Source organism: Ursus americanus, chromosome 32, assembly GCF_024610735.1.
Source record: "Ursus americanus isolate L20-20 chromosome 32, mUrsAme1.1.p, whole genome shotgun sequence".
Classification (NCBI taxonomy): Eukaryota; Metazoa; Chordata; class Mammalia; order Carnivora; family Ursidae; genus Ursus; species Ursus americanus.
In genome coordinates this window covers 10,222,931-10,240,360 of record NC_142158.1, presented here as the reverse complement: position 1 = coordinate 10,240,360, position 17,430 = coordinate 10,222,931, and the positions used below count along the sequence as shown (strand labels likewise).

The 17,430-nt window shown below is 43.7% G+C and overlaps 1 protein-coding gene across 6 annotated transcripts in view; it reads right to left on the bottom strand.

The window, feature by feature from the left end:
* The window catches only part of FARS2 (phenylalanyl-tRNA synthetase 2, mitochondrial), a 606,910-nt gene that overhangs the window by 166,130 nt on the left and 423,350 nt on the right, over positions 1 to 17,430 (bottom strand). The window contains exon 9 of one of the 6 annotated variants that reach the window (XM_087857914.1): positions 9,244 to 10,658. The exons of the other annotated variants lie outside the window; for them this stretch is intronic. Within the exon in view, the coding sequence (XP_087714040.1) occupies positions 10,622 to 10,658 (37 nt within the window). The 3' untranslated portion in view covers positions 9,244 to 10,621. Of the gene's footprint in view, positions 1 to 9,243; positions 10,659 to 17,430 lie in introns of those variants that run through there. 6 annotated transcript variants of the gene reach the window in all.

Here is a 17,430-nt window from a genome sequence, read left to right as displayed (position 1 = left end):
AATCCCTCATCAATGTCAGAAAGTGCTTCTCTTGCCCTAAGAGGTGGTCACCAGCAGCCAACATAGTTTAAGAAGAGAGAGCATCTGTCTTCATCAACCCACTAACGTTAAGGTGCATTAACCTACAGTAAATACAGACAAAAAGAAATGTGAACTAAATGTGGCGGATGTCTTCACCTCTCCTGGCTGGGTCTCCATTTCCCCATTTGTAAAATAACAGATTTAAACAGATCTAAGGGTCCCTCTGGTTCTGACATTCTGTAATTCTATGGATTCGGCCACGGGCTCTATGACTGGTACTGATTTTTTTTTTTGAGGGGCTATCTTTAGTATCAAATGATACCTCCTTCTTCCTCCAGATTTTGGTTTTGTTGGTCACGTTTTAATCACATTTTGATTATTTTGTTCGTCTGTTTTTGTATCTTCAGTGTCTAGCACTGCATATGTGTGATGCATGGCAAATCTGCATCATGCACCAGTTCACTGAATTTCTGTCTCTCCTTTCAACCGGCAAGCGTCCTGGAGCTGCCGGTACTTACAGAAGACTCAGTACTGTTCTTGCACAATCAGGCAGGCTGCTCTGTCGTTGCACAGAGTCACTCACGGAACGTCTAGGTTGGCAGCTCTTCCAGCTCCAAGCACCTTCCAGGACCTGCAGTGGCCGTTAAGCGGCCAGTGTTTATTGAGCACATTCATGCGCTTTGCTCTTTCTCTCGCTATAAAAAAATTGGTGCCCCTTTAAATGAACGTTTTAAGTTAGTTGAGGGAGTTATTGGGTTCTTCTTTGTATACCGCACCGCTCCTATTTCAGGGCATCACACATGGGAGGTACCCAGGATTTGGGGGTTAACTGAGTTCAGTGATTCAATCAACACCATAGCCTTTTCAAGTACAGCACCCTAGACCTTCCATGGCTGTGAACCCTCCTTCCCTCCTTCCATCTTTCCTACCACGGGGCCAGATGCACTTCTCCTTTTTGGGTCTCTTCAATGTCAACGCCTCTACAATTACAGCCATCTCTTTTCAAATCCCTCATGACACTCTCTCTGCCATGCCACCAGCTCCTTCTCTTCAGAAGGATGGAATTGCCATAGAAAGAAAGCAGGAAGCTCTCACCTTTCGCTGAACTGTCACCCTGTAGCTGGCTAGTGACTAGCTTTTCCTTTACCCCCTTGCACTCTGCCAGGGCCTGTTTTGTGAAAGAATTAAAAAGGCAATACTATATAGTTGAACTTCAAAGGAAATAGGTAAGAGTTAAAGAAGCATAATTTCCATTATCTTCCCAAATGGCTAAATGCATTTTAGTCCCTTATGTTTCCAAAACTGTTTATAATGTACTTTTCTCTATTCTAGGTCACTAAAATGCCTGCCCTGAGCTGAATGTTTCTGGTTCAGACTTCCTAATAGGAGGGGAAAATGAGTACAACAGAGACATAAAGCTTAAAGCCCTATTATCAAGCAGTAGAAACCACCTCGTACATACACACCCACACCTCTGTGTCTCCTTGACATTCACATCTCAAATCCCTTAGGAGTATGTGAGTATTAAGTCTCCAAGAAATTCTTTCTGCTTTGAAGACAAGCTGCATTTACGGTCCCCACAAGCCTGCCCAGTCAGCATTCTCTGTGCATTCTCGAAACTGTGCCCCATGGGCTCAAGCAACATGGTGGACTGCCCACCCTTGCTTGCCCCTAGAGAGGGCCTAAGGAACATGGCCTCCTATTCCCCTGCCCCATCTTCTCCACTGCCATCTGTCAGCTGAGGTTACAGATGGTAAGGCTGAGAGGGTCCCCAAGGTAAGCCATCAGTCAGCACCTCAGCCAGCTGAATCTCAGGACGATTGTCAGGACAATAGTCTTATGTGACCACCCAGCTTCTGCTTAAACTCATTCTTGCTCCTTCACAGATAGCCCCCATCGCTAGAAAGCTTTTTGTATGGAGCTGAGATCAATCTCTTATACTTTTCTCCTACTGGTCTTAGTCCTCCTGAAACAACAAGTGTACTCCCCTTTCATCATGGATTGTCTCTTTAAAACAACATAGATAAAACAAAAACCCAGTATCATCATGTATGAAGGGAAACAGAAAATTAGTTGAAGAGAACTGGCAGGATCAAACTGATAAAGAGAAGCGTCTGTGGGAAGCCAGTTAAAAAGCAGTGAAAATGGGACCCTTCCAATCTCTTGGTCCAACTGCCCTTGAACTACAAGGGGAGAGACCCTTAGGAATCTCCAGAGATCACAGTGAGAAAATTCAACAAGTGTATAATAAGTGCCTGCTCCGAGGAAGATCCCGTTAGCACTAAAGGTACAGAGATAAGGTTCCTGTCCTCAACATCTCCTTTTCTTACCAAGAGAAACAGACAAATGCAGAGGTAAACATAATACAATGTCCATTACTCAAAGAATTTACAGTCATTGAATTATGGGTTACTTTGTGATTTTCAGATAATGCTTTTTATGAATTAATTATTCATTTGAAACAGAAGTAGTGGAAATCAAGGGAAGTCAGTTTGGGGCTGTGGATATACCACGGAAATCACTGGTGGAAGACCAAGGAGACACATGCAGACTCTCCGGCTCATGAATCCATGCCCAAGGCTTGGGAGCCGGTTTCCCAGGTGAGAGGTGACGCCCTTGGCTCCCCTAATGTGGCCCTCAGCGCAATGCTGGCAGTCTCAAGGGCCAGGTCAGCCCAGAGGACCTTTTCTGAGTGGGACTGAGTTGAAGAAGTCTACTTGGCTCTTAGCCACACCAATATCTTTGATTTCCAGCCCTTTCTCTCCTCTTCCAGCGCAGGAGAGTTTCTATTTTCAGTATGAAATTAGCATACAGATGAAGCCATTTCAGGGGGCATACAGTGAAATGACATAGCAGACATTACGTTTTTCATTCCTAAAATGAAAAAGTTTCCCTTTTTCTTTAAAATCCCAAGGCTGCCACTTAATTTGTGTTCAGTCTGCACTTCCACTGCTGAGCTGTCAGCAGCAGAGTAGCGCCGAGGAAGGCTGAAGAAGGTGGAGGAAGACAGCAGCTCTGGGCTGTGAACAAAGCCATGTACCCTGTGGGGACACGTAAGCACCTGCAGGGCATATGGCGCCGGGCAGCATGTGGACAGCCCATCCTGTGCGCCTCCAGCAGACACGCTGACGTGGCCCGGGAGCAAGCCATAGTGCTGGGTTCATCTTTTCTCAAGATCTGCAGGGCAGGACCTGGTCCACATGCACTCCATGTGTGTCTCTGGCTTCCCTCACAGCATTTCCAAGACATCTTCACCATCCTTTAGGACAGGATTTCTCGTCATCTCTTTCTACTGGAATAAAGATTCTGAGTAGCTGGGATGGGACGAATGACAAATTTGCCATGGAACTAGCCCCACCCCTTCTTCCACACTCACTTTTGTCTTTTTTTAGGTTTTCTCACATCCCTCTTCTCTGCTCTTTTAAGCTCTCAAGTTCTCTCCACTTTTTCGTTAGTGGGTTGCTTCTGATCTCATCGGAAAACAGTCTCTGAATCATTAACAATATAAGATGCTATAGAAAGCTGTCTGCTGGTGGCCCCGAAAGCAATCTTTCTTCAATGTCAACGTCAGAGTTTTTCAATTAAGGGAGCACAGAGTGGCTCTGAATAACACTGGATCTTTACAGCAAATGATTCCATCCAAACAGACTTTGGAAGAATGTTTTCTGGAATGTTCAATCATCTGATTCCTCTGCTAAATAGTTTAAAAGAGTTGAAAAGAATGTATTTTATCTGTACCAGGCTGGCTGGAGCTATTTCCTGTCTCTGAGAGCCATGCAGTGCCCCTGGGAGGGTGGGTGTTTTTAGTACAAAGGGAATAAATACTGCTGGTTGTACATATGGGAGATGATAAATCAACATTCATATAATATAAAATCTTAGTACCGTAGGTCTTATTAATTGTGACACTGTAAAAAACTGGGTATATAATAACCTACTTTTAAAGCTGCATGTGATGAAAATGAAGTGTCCCCTAAATAGAACCGCCAACAAGAGGCGGCGGTAGAAGACAGAGACTTCTGAAGCACATTCGAGCAGTTACAATAATAGCCAGACTCTATTTTTTTAAAGACTTTATTTATTTATTCGAAAGGAGAGAGAGCGCATGAGCATGGTGGGGGGGAGGGACAGAGGGAGAGAGGCAGGGGCAGAGGGAGAGGGAGAAGCAGGCTTCCTGCTGAGCAGGGAGCCCGAGTGGGGCTCGATCCCAGGACCCTGGGATCATGACCTGAGCCCAAGGCAGGCGCTTCACCGACCGAGCCACCCAGGCGCCCCACAGCTAGACTCTATTAAGTACTTATGACATGTCAGGCATCGTTCTAAGAGTTGTATGTGAATTAACTCTTTCAACCCTTACAATAATCACATGAGATGAGTAGTATTGGGTCTACTTTATACAGAAGTAAAAAGGGAACACAAAGAAGTCATAACCTGCCCAGGGTCACACGTGGCCAGCGTTCACACTCAGCCAGTCCCACCTGACTATCTTCCCTTTTGACCACCGCCATGCCAATTACACACTGCTAGCTTCTCATGAACGCACCTGAAAAATAACTACTTAGCACCCCTTTCTTAGATAATTACAATTATCTAAGAGTAGAATTATGTGTCTTTACACATATTTCAATTAATCTAGATACACTTGTTCCTGAATTGGTTCAAACAGTAAATGCCAGCAATGAATGAATGGCCTCAGTAGACAATACTTCTCTCCACGGCTCCCCCTGAGAGGAATCCAGGGAGGCTTCTTGTAAACACAAGGGGCAACACCAAGCTCTGGGAGCTGGCAGTGTGGGTGACTACTTCCACATTGCTGCTGGAGTGAGTTTAACATGTAGCACAGAGGTGTTACGACAATGATTGTCATATTTCATAAATTACATTTTGCTATTCACAGGGAAGTCCCTGTAAAACTAAAGTAATAATATGCATACAGAACAGCAGTAATAATATTGTAAGCAATGCACTGTAAGGATGGGGACATAAAACAAATGAAAAATATGGTCTGTGATAAAAGAGCTGAGAGAAGAAAAGAATATTGAAATAAAAAGTTGTGAATTTAAAAACATGTTGAGGCAGAATAACCCATGGTAAGAAGTTAATAAAAAATTACAGTGGCCTGGATCCATGTCAAAGATAAGCCCAACTAGGAAATCTAAGCAAAACAATAAAAACATTTTCCCTTTTTATTCATTCAATGTAAAATAGCTTTCTGTCCAGTTGAACATACTGACTTTAAGAGATCAGTTCAGTAAAAGGCTTCCCAACGGAGGAAGCAGGTTGGCATACATCAGCGATTTGAGACCCACAGGAAGGATCTGGGGAACGGTCTCACACCCATTCACAGCACCCAGCACACACAGGCCTGGCTTCTCTGCTCAGCCTCCTTCTCCACTCCGCCACACTATTTCAAATGTTCTCCACTATCCTCACACCATCCTGACCTGACCTCTCCCTCATTCATCTTCAAGAAAGCCCTCCCACTTACTTCACAGAGCAAAGAGAAGCCACTCAGGTGGGAACTCCATCAATTTCCAGTCGCTGAACTGAGAAGCCTCCGGTATCTGTCTCTCCTTTCCGAGGTCAACCGTATTCACCTCCTTCACTCAGCTTTGGGTACCATGATGTCCTGCCTTCTTTCAAGAACAATGCACCATCAGGTATCCCCTCTGTCTCTTCTTCCTGCATATAATCAATCTCTCCTTTTCTACTGGATCCTTGCATTGACTTTTTAACAGACTTTATTTCATAGAGGAGTTTTGGGTTCACAGTTTGGGTTCACAAACGGGGAGGTAGGCACAGAGATTTCCCATATACTTCCTGCTGCCACACGATCAGCATCCCCTGACAGAGGGCTACATTTATTATAATGGAACAACATACACCGACACATCCTTAACACCTGAGTCCATACTTTACTTTGGGGTTCATTCTTGGTGTTTTTCTGTTGACTTTAAAATACACTGAAGTTTACCACTTTCTTACAGAACTTTCCCTGACCTGCGCATCCCCTCCAACTACAACTTCATCTCTCTGCTTCCCTCGAATTGTCTCTACTCACTGTCTCCATTTCCTCCCATCCCACCTTTTCCTCAACCCACTTTAACCTTGCCTCTGCCACCCCAGAGTGCTCGTTTTCACTAAGGTCACCAATGACTCCTGTGTAAGCCTAAATACAATGACTTTCTGTTAGTCATTAACAAACTCCTTACTCTTCTGATGTGTTGCGATACATGGGCCACCCTCATTACCTTGAAATGTACACATCCCTTGGCTGCCCTGGCTCTCTCTCACTTGTCCAGCTCGACCTGTCCCCTTCACGTGTGTTAACATATACCTGGTCATTAAATGCCTGAGTTCCTCTAGCATTCACCCAAATCCCTTGTTTTTCTCATTCCATTCTTCTAGTCAATCTTCTCCATACCCTCAGTTTCAAATATATCCTATTTGAAGACTACCCACAAATGTATATTCTAGTCCCCATGGCTCCTGCAAGCCCAGACTATTTCAAGCTGCTTGTGCAACATGTTTACCTCAGCATCTCAGGTAAAACTCAAGGTCAGTGTGTTCAAACCTAAATCTCGACTGCGCATGTCCATTCTATCAACAGATGGCAACACTGTCTACCCAGTTCCATAAGTCAGACACTTGGCGTCACCCGTCGTTGTCCTCATAGTCAATTAAGTAGCAAATTCTGGAAATTTTAGTATTCATGTTGGGATCTGTTCACTTCCCTCACCTCCTTGGGTCATACTCTCGGTCCCAACTACCATCATCTCTAGTATAGCTCTGGCAATAGCCCCCTCTTGTCCTGCGTCTCCACTTTCCCCTTCCAATCTATTCTCCACAGAGCAGCCAGAAAGTCTTTTTGCAAACCAAATCAAATCATGTAACATGCTTTGTTTAAAACATTTCGGGGACTTCTTGTTGCTCTTGATAAAGTGAGACACCTTTACACAGCTGACAAAACTCAGTATGGTCTGATTGTACCCACCTTTTCAGCCTCGTTACCACATTCTCCCTTTTTGTCCAGCTACACTGGCCTTCTTACTGGGTCCATGATGATGTGGTTTTTCCTGCCAGACCCTTGCCTGTGCTGCACCTCAGCTCTGAATGTTCTCTCTCCCACCTCACACTCAACCTTAATCCCAGTGTTTAGCTGTTCTTAAAACACCATGTTGATAACACTTCTCTCAGTTGTCATTTCACATTTATATGTAATTTTATAACTTGGTTTCTCCATCTAGTCTAGACTCAAAGCTCTTCACAAATATCAGCCATGTCTGTCTTTGCTTTCCATTGTAACTACAGTGCCTGGCACATAGTAGACATTTAGGTGAATGAACAAATGAATGAATGGGCTACTGAATGGACGTGGTAACCAGATGGTGACAGAGTGAGTGCAGGATTGGTAAATGGCTTTCTCTTTCTAGAGTGGGGTAAAGAAGGAAGGCGGCTGCTCCATTCTGGAGCAAGAGCAAGGTCTACCAGCAAGACCTCTTTCAGAAATGACACATTCTAGACATGTTCCTAAGGAAGAAAAGGGAAAGAGGGAGCGGAGAGAAGATAGGAAAGCAAGATTTCCAACCTATTTTAAAATGTAAATGCCCCTGAGAAGGTGGATTTTAAAGTTCATTCCATTAACTAACACATGAAAATCTGTGAAAGCCTTAGGAGGATTTAGCAGGACTAAAACAGTCTTCAATGCACCTTGTCATATTTGTATCACAGTTTTAACACATCTTTGTACGTTATTCTTTATATGCCTGTCTCCTTCAATTGGACTAAAAATTACTTGAAGCCAAGGACCATGATTTTCTTTCTCTGGTACGTAGCACTGAAATGACCCTGGTGTCCAGCGTAGCTTGGGCACTCATGGGTGTGTGTGTGTGTGTGTGTGTGTGTGTGTGTGTGTGTGTGTGTTTAAGCATATTATTTATTTATTGAGAGAGGGCGAGAGAAAGAGTGCAGGGGAGGGGCAGATGGAGAGAGAGAATCTCAAGCAGACTCTGTGCTGAGCACCGAGCCTGATATGGGGCTCGATCTCACTACCCTGAGATCACGACCTGAGCTGAAATCAAGAGCTGGATGCTCAACCAACGGAGCCACCCAGCTGCCTCTCTTAGCATTTTTTTGATGAAGGATTCATTGATAGAAAAATAAGGAATTGTATAAATGTAAAGATAGGCATCAAAAACAAAGCCGCCTAATTTACAACTGTGTAGATGGACTAAAACAGTATCTACCAAATAATTACATCACGCTGACACAGGGCACTCCAGTGTAGGGGAATGAGCAATGGGCTGGAAATGAGAAGACAATTCTGTAATTATCTATTCACCTGACTGTTACCTCTCTAAACTGTTAGTTCCTCTTCCTCAAGAGATGGCAGGCCTTTTGGTCTTTGTGTAGAGTAAGTGTGATTCTCTTCTCAATCCCCAGATGAATCAAAATCTAGTCGTTGCTCTCAAACTAACTAGCAGATTAGTCTTGGCTAGAAAAGTCTTGTCTCTCTGGGTTTAGGAATCTTCACAGTAAAATGACATAGTAGGAGAATATGCTCTCCAGATCTTTCTCTCAGGTCTCACATTTGATGAATATATAATTAAACACCCAAACAAGCAGAGAAAAGCTGGGGACAGCCAAGGACTAAGCAACCAGACTAATTACAGTAAGTCACACATGACTATAAGAAATCTCCCATAGTGCTAATCCTAACAGGTATTGCTAACAAAGATCACAGTAAAGGAGCAACCGTAGTCCAATATTGGCAATTTGCATAAAAGCCTCTCAATATATTGCAAAACATTATAGGGAACAATTATAAAACAGGGGTTCTCAACCTTTGCTGCAACGTGGACGGCACTGGAGGAGATAATGCTAAGTGAAATAAGTCAAGCAGAGAAAGACAATTATCATATGATTTCTCTCATCTATGGAACATAAGAACTAGGAAGATCGGTAGGGGAAGAAAGGGATAAAGAAAGGGGGGTAATCAGAAGGGGGAATGAAGCATGAGAGACTATGGACTCTGAGAAACAAACTGAGGGCTTCAGAGGGGAGAGGGTGGGGGAATGGGATAGGCTGGTGATGGGTAGTAAGGAGGGCACGTATTGCATGGTGCACTGGGTGTTATATGCAACTAATGAATCATCGAGCCTTACATCGGAAACCGGGGATGTACTGTATGGTGACTAACATAATAAAAAAAAACAAACAAACAAAAAAAAAAAAACAGGGGTGAACACCAGTGCCAAGTAACATGGTAGCTCAGCAGGCAGTAACGCAAATAAAAAATAACCCAAATCTGAAATAGGATGTGAGTATATAAAAATTCTTTTTACAAGCAGCATCTATGGAAAAGATGATTAAGCAATCTGACATGCAGTTAAAATTATCTAATAACTTGGTTTTATCTTGGAGAAGAAAATGTTTAATTTCTCCTAAAATGCATCTCCCTAAAAATTTCTGACAAACATCCCAGTCATATATTTTGCTAACAATGTATCTATCTCATTCTGGAAAAATTTAGCTCATTAATGGAAAATTCTTGGAACCTTCCCTCCAGTTTGCACAATGTAAATGTCACCACAGCTATGACAATAAAGTGCTGGGCAATACATTTCCTAAAGAAGCAAGTGTACAAGGAGATAATTACTGTAGATAAATGTAGTTAAATGACGGTCTCAGACCCCAGAAGGATACATTTGCATAGCTCAGTGTTCACTTCCTTGAAGCATTTACATGTTATATTTGGTTGTAACTACTGGGGATGAGAATCTTGTAAACATGTATTCATGCTTCCAGTCTCTGCAGAGGGATAACAATAATAACTTGGTAATAACCACCAATGTTTACTGAGCGCTTACTTTGTGCCAGGCAGTCCTAAGTGCCTTTATATGTTCATTTCTAAAGTCTTTACAGCAACCCCCAGGAAGGCACTATTTCTTATTATTCCCTATCTCACAGATATGGAAATTGAGGCACAGGGAAGTTAAATAACTTGCCTTGGGCAACATGGTGAGTGGTGAAGCCAAGATTTGAACCCAGGCAGCCTGCCTCCAAGCCATGCTCTTAGCTACAATGTGATACGGGGCCTTTACAAACTACTGACCATAATAGGATGTACGCTTTTATTGAAAACAGAGTTACGATTCTGAACATCAACTTTCGAATATGACTCCGTGTTCCCTTTCAGTCTGCTTTTAAAAACCATTAATGCAATGCAGGCTTCATGGAGCTAAATGCCTATAAATCCCAACGGAGCACTAATAACCAAAACCCCTTCGAAGCCGGAACCTCATTTACACGGGCAGAGAACTCTAGAACAACACACCCTCATAACCAGTGTTACTACTGCTACCTTCCCGCCTCTTACTGGTAAAAATCTCCGTGTCCCAAATTAAGTGGACGCCAGCGATCTAACAGGAGGGCAAATATTTAAGTGATTTCCCACATCTGATCTTCCACGTCATTTCCTCTTCTAAGCGTGACTGGGCAATCTGATCAGTGCAGCAGACTGGAATCAAGAGCTGGATGCTCAACCGTATGATATTGCACCAAGTGACCCTTCATCTGGGTTCGGCCAGAAAGACTTAAATTAAGTTCTTCGCCCCCATTTAGATAAAGTCTTCTCCCTAAAAAAATACAGGAATCAGTCTTCTAAGTTGAGGGGGGCTGGTAGCTAACAATAATAAAGGGCACTCCCTATTATGGTTTTTTTTCCGAGATATATACCCGCAAAAAGAGGACTAGGGATAACAGCCAAAAAGAATTTTCAAGGTTTTTACATATTTATATATATATTTTAAAAATTATTATATACATGTTATACAAACTAGCTGTATACACATATATACATATAATGCATGTAAAATATACAAACATACAATGTATAATATGTACACATTATATGTATTATGTATATTACAGAATAATATGTGAAATGTGTAATATTTTAGTGCCTGTAATGTATCTATAGAATACTGAAGTATCTGTCAAAAGCCAGTCAGGTGACACTTGCTGGATGACCTATGATGACAGTATGGGTAACCATTCACAGGCTTTCCATTCTCACTGGGAAACACCACATGGATGCTTAAAACAGCTATAGCAGAGAACAAGGTCAAGGAGAAACATGCTGCTTTGGTCTAGGCTTTAAAAGTGTCACTGCTCTGGCAGGTGGGCAAGAATTAAACGAAAGACAAAGTGGATTGCTCAAGCATGTTATTCTCTCAGCCTATTTCCTCTAATTCAGGGGTAGGCGAAAGAATGGCCCCCCACAGATGTCTGCATCCTAATCTCTGGAACCTGTGAATATGTCTGCTTACAGGGCAGAGGGGACTCTGCAACTGTGATTAAGTTGAGGATCCTGAGATGGGGAGTTGTGAATGGTTGGGGTGGGCTCAGTGTGATCACAGGGAATCCTAACAGAGGGAGGCAGGAGGGTCGGAGTCAGAGATGAGATGCGAGCTACCCTATGATCCAGCAATTGCACTACTGGGTATTTACCCCAAAGATACAGATGTAGTGAAGAGAAGGGCCATATGCACCCCAATGTTCATAGCAGCATTGTCCACAATAGCTAAATCGTGCAAGAAGCCGAGATGCCCTTCAACAGATGACTGGATTAAGAAGATGTGGTCCATATATACAATGGAATATTACTCAGCCATCAAAAAGAATGATTTCTCAACATTTGCTGCAACATGGACAGGACTGGAGGAAGACAATTATCATATGGTTTCACTCATTTATGGAATATAAGAAGTAGGAAGATCGGTAGGAGAAGAAAGGGAAGAAGAAAGGGGGGGTAAACAGAGGGGGAGATGAACCATGAGAGACTATGGACTCCGGGAAACAAACTGAGGGCTTCGGGGGGGGGGCGGGGAATGGGATAGGCTGGTGATGGGTAGTAAGGAGGGCATGTATTGCATGGTGCACTGGGTGTTATACGCAAGTAATGAATCATGGAACTTTACATCAAAAACTAGGGATGTACTGTATGGTAACTAACATAATATAATAAAAAATATTATTATTAAAAAAAAAAGAGATGAGATGCGAGAGGCAGAAGTCAGGGTGATGTGAGCCAAGGAAAGAGGGCGGCCTCTGGAAGCCAGAAGAGGCAGGGGATGTTCCCGTCAGAGCCTCCAGAAGGAACCAGCCCTGCTGACGTCTTGACTTCAGTCCAGTGAAACTGGTTTCGCACCTTGACCTCCACAGCTGTAGGTAATAAATCTGCCCTGTCCTACGCCACCAAGTTCCTGGCAATTTGTTACAGCAGTGATAGAAAACGCACAGAGCTACTACGGCGTGAAAGGCAGGATTCTGGGCACAAAGATAAATGAAAAAAAAATCAAGTTGAAAGGAGTACTACTCAAATGGTAAGGAAAGAGGGCTTTCTCAGATCATACGGTGGAAACTCAAGCTTTATTGGGTTTAAGGAAGACCAAATTGGGCTAGAAAGACGCAGTGAGAGGAGAGCATGTAATTCGAAGGACAGGTGCCGGAGGCTACACTGCCTGGACTCAAGCACAGGGGCAGGAGGCTTCGGACGTGCCGAGCAGTACGGGGAGCACGTTAATCTGTTCTGCGGTCTTTGTAACGGCTGGGTTCCTCCCTCACGAGTTTCAGGTTTTTGGGTCTTAAAAGCATTGTGGTCTTATGAGTCTCCTTACCAAAACTTCCATTAGTCCTAAGGGGAAGGCACTCCCCCAGTCCTAGGGGCGACTAATGCAGCCCAAACTGTTACTCACAAAGGATGGACCAAGTCTGGCAACATCTTTCTTGGCAGGATAAATATTTTAAACAGCAACTCCAGGAAAACATTTTAAAATTCTGATTTAATCTTCCTGAAATGATAGCTAACACGGAAGAGAAGGATTGGGAAAGAGTGGGCTGACCTAAGATCTGCCAAGAGGAAACACACAGGCATGGTGGAGGTTCAGGAAAGGCTGTGATGACCCATCAAAGATCTTTCCTCTTCCATGACCCAGCTGGGCTGGGGCCACCCTGCTTTTCTCAGTGAGCCTGCTCCTGCCTCTCCCAGAAGGCCTGAGGGCCTTACCTCGACTCTGATTCCAGGACTGAAGGGCCATCTGACGGGCACTGCTCATTCTATTAGTGATGTCAGGGATGCTAGCTACCAAAGAATCCAGGGCACCACTGACAACGTACTTACATATAGCACCCATGTCAGTCAAAGCCTGAGACCACCAAGAACTGCCCAGCCCTGCCAAAGGCTAATGTCACGTGCACATTACACACGAAACTTTTTTTTTTTTTTTTTTAGATTTTATTTATTTATGTGACAGAGAGACAGCCAGCAAGAGAGGGAACACAGCAGGGGGAGTGGGAGAGGAAGAAGCAGGCTCCCAGCGGAGGAGCCCGATGTGGGACTCGATCCCGGAACACTGGGATCACGCCCTGAGCCAAAGACAGACGCTTAACGACTACGCTACCCAGGCGCCCCTACACACGAAACTTCTGAATGGTCATAGAACACACATCGGAGTCAGAGCAAAGGAGATGCAACCTCTCCTTTTCAAACTTTTGCCTCAGCAGCCACCGTGATGGAAGATGTTCCAGCTGGGCTACGTACTCCATGAAGGCGGCTTGGTGTAGTTCCCTGATGGCATCCGCGGTGCCCAGAGAGCCACTCGACACATGGCAGGCCCTCGCTTTTGTGGACCGAGCAAGTGAATGAAAGAAAGGAGGCTGGGATGTGTTTGTGTTTTAATTACAATACGGCAAATCTTTAAGACAACTCATTGGAACTCTTCCTGGTCCCTGAAATGTGATCTTTGCCCTCTGAGCCCCCCAAAGAGGGCCTGTTTAATCCTCTCATATGCTGTTCTCCTCAGACCTGGGCTGCCGTTACTCAGTTCTTAAGAGTTTCCTCTCCAAAACAAACTATAAAAGGCTGTCTTGAGCCTACCTTGTCCATCATTGTATCTGCAGCAGCCAGTCCAATGTCTTCCGTAAAGCAGGTGCTCAATAAACACCAGTAGACTTGAATTGGTCAAGCACCTTTTCTTCAATTTTTTTCTGGAGAGGTGGGGTCACTTGGATCATAGTAGATCACAGTAAATCAATATCCTCTTTTTATTCAAACTCATAATTACCCTATAAAAGAACTACGGTAAAATAAGAAGTGATCCTCCAATAGGAAGAAGGATTCTCCAATATCCCAGTGATAAATCAAAATCCTAGGTTTTGACAGAGCTGAAAAGAATCTGTAAGTCAATTTTTTATTTTTAAGTAAATTTTAAGTCAATTTAAAATTTTTAAGTAATTTAAAATTTTTAAGTCAAGTTGTCAATATAAAAGCCTTGATATTAATAAAGCTACAGATGCATATACATAGGACTAGATTTACTAATAGGCTTTCCCGGTCTTTGAAGTAAGAAGAGATAAAAATAAAATGCAGATTGCATTGAACAAATAGCATATGGCATGCTTTATAAATATATACATTTTTGTCTCTCTCTCCCTCACACACACAAACCCCAAACTCTGTCTTTCAAGATACTGGCCCCTTGCCCTACTTTGAGGTGCCTAAACAGAACCCTTAGGGATGTCTGACGCTCTCATTTCCTTACAGACTGTCTGGAGGGAAGCTTGTCCATTACCACCAGTCAGGAAATGCGCTGGATGCTGGTTGCTCAGAACACAGTGAGATGCTTTTAATGCCCCTTCCCATCAAGCTGGAGGTTTCTCTCAGCGCATTAGCTCCACCTTAGATCTGGCCATTTGCTGCGCCTCAATCCAGGGGCCCAACAGGGGCTGGCGATGCTAACAAGCACGGATCAAAAGTCTCTGTCAATAGAATCCCCTACTTTTCTCTTCTTCACTGAATGTTAGTGACTGAGAAATGAAAGGGCCGGAGGGTAGCTGCGCGATGGAAAGTGGGCAGGCAACAGAGCCACACGGCCGCCTTTTGATTTCGGCATGTGCTAGGAACTTGGCGCCTTGAAAGGAAAAGGGGGGACAATTAACATTTACTGAGTTTGTGGGAAGATCAAACAAATTTATTTTTTTAACAGTCCTGCCTGCCAGGTATTCTTTTCTAAAATTTAGTTTTCATTTTTATCAAAGTTATATTTGCACACAGTTGAAGAGCCAAATAATTCTAAGGGCTTATTCCCAACGCTGCAGGCCCCAGCCTAATCCTCCCTCCGTTGGTGCCGCAGTGGCAACCTGTGCTCGCCTCTTCCAGTGCGTTCGCTTGCTATTCCTGTATCTTTAAGTAAGATCCTTTCACGGCTACGTCTTGGAATTTTATTTGTTTTTTCGTTTTAGGCATTACATATTAACTCTGCATTGCAGAAGAAAAGCACTTAGCTCTCTCACACCCCGTTCCTCCCACACCACCATTCTGCGCAGGCATATGGCCCACCGTCATCCCAGCAAAGGTATGCTGAGACTTTCATTGGCTCACACTATTATGTGTGAACGCAGAGACTATGATTACTTTTCCGTTCCTGTGCAACTTTCTGTCTTCCCTGGCTTTAATAACTGTGTTGACTTTTCATCAGTGCTGTTTGCACAAACATGTGCATGCCCACACTCTTCTCCCGTTGTGAGGGACGTGGAAGGCATGGGACAATGGTTATGAGTGTGCACTGCCTGGGTTCAAATCCCAGCCTTGCCACTTACTGGCTATGTAACTTTAGCCAGTAACTTATTCAGCCAGTAACTGGGTGCCTCAATTCCCTCATTTGTATAAGGAAGATAATAATGATCATTTATCTGATGGCTCCTCTTAGGGTTTGTGAATACAAGTCTGCTTAGAAGCGTATCCGATCCACGCCGACTCTGCAATAAATGTAAGTGATCATGATGGCTGTTGTGAAGTATTCAATTATTATACCCTGCTAAAGTCTCTACTGGAGCCTTCTATCTGCTCCAATCTGGACAGGTCAGCTTCTGGAAGACTGCAGCACAGCTGGGGCTTTGGGATGGTCATTCTCTGGCATCCTGGGGACACCCTTTGCCTTTCTCTGACGTTGGGTCTCCCGCCTCATCTCCTACCTTGTCTTGGCCTACTTCTCATTTTGGTGGAATGCCTTCTAGGAGTCTGAAAGCATCGTTCTTCTACCCTGAGGTTTGATGGATGGTATGGAAAACCATCAGATTCTAGGTTGGAAATTATTTTTGTCCAAGCTTTTGAAGGCATTGCTCTTCTGGTTTCGAGAGCTACTGCCAAAATATATGATGTCATTCTAACTCCTGATTCATATTGTGTCTCTCTCTCAGCTCCGAGGATCTTCTCTTGTCTCCATCTCTGTCAGGCCCTGAGAGTCTTGGTATGATTCCAATTTTGTTCATTGCCCTGGGTACTTAGTGAGTCTTTGCAATGTGGAAATGCACATTTTCTTATGTTTTCTCTAAAATTTTCTTTCTCTAGGAGGACTCAACTTTAGTTTTCTAACTCTCTGCTGACTTCTACATTTCTGCTATCACATTTCTAATTTTTAGGAGCTCCTTTTGTTCTCTGAATATTCCATTTTTAAATGAGTCTTTTTGTTCCAAAAGCATTAGCATCTTCTACTTCTCTGAGGATGTTAGAGGCACGTTCTTTTTTTTTTCATGTTTTCTTCTTCTTCCACACTCTAAGGCTCTTTCAAGCTGCATTTATTGTTTTTATTTTTGCTTTGGTCCTACTTTGCAAATGCCTGGTGCTTCTTGGATGTGTGCTGGTATTTCAGTTAGAGCTGCTGGGAGCCCCGTGTTTGTGCATGAGCCTTGTGGAAGGCTAGGGCTTTACTTTACTATCATTGTAAATTGATACTGTTAGTGTAATAGCATCTTGACAGGTAACTAAGGTTAATGCTTGTGTTCAACAGGCCACCTTTAATCAAAAGTCTATTAACTGTACTTCTTAGGTAAGGTAACTGAGGTACCAGGAGAGGCGTTCACTGAAGAGTAACTTGTGTGCTCGGCTTCTTGGGGAATCCCTGTCGGTCTATTAAGCTCTTTCCTCATAGGCTGGTAAGGTCCCCAGAGTGGCTATTCCCATCACCCTGCAAGGATGGGGGTGGTAACTCAAGTGGCTAGGATTCAGGGAGGCAAGCTGATGAAGAAGGTGGGGGCCTCAGTACCCAGCTATGAAAATTTCACTACATCCCCAAAACTAGAGATCCTCTGCTTTATCCTCTCAAGAGAGAAATCTTTAGCCTTCTCTCAAGATGAAGGCTTGTCTGTTACTGGGTTGTAGCAGTGCATGCTACACAGAACTGGGAGAAAACCTGGAGTTCTGTTTCCTGTTTTAACCCTGTATTTACCGCCCACCCCCCACCCGCCACTCCAGAGGGAACTGGTATGACTAAGGCCCAAATACTGTAGTTTAGGTTGGGTTGCTTCTTGGTTTTCCCCACTGCCGACTTGGATTTTAGCTTTCTGGGG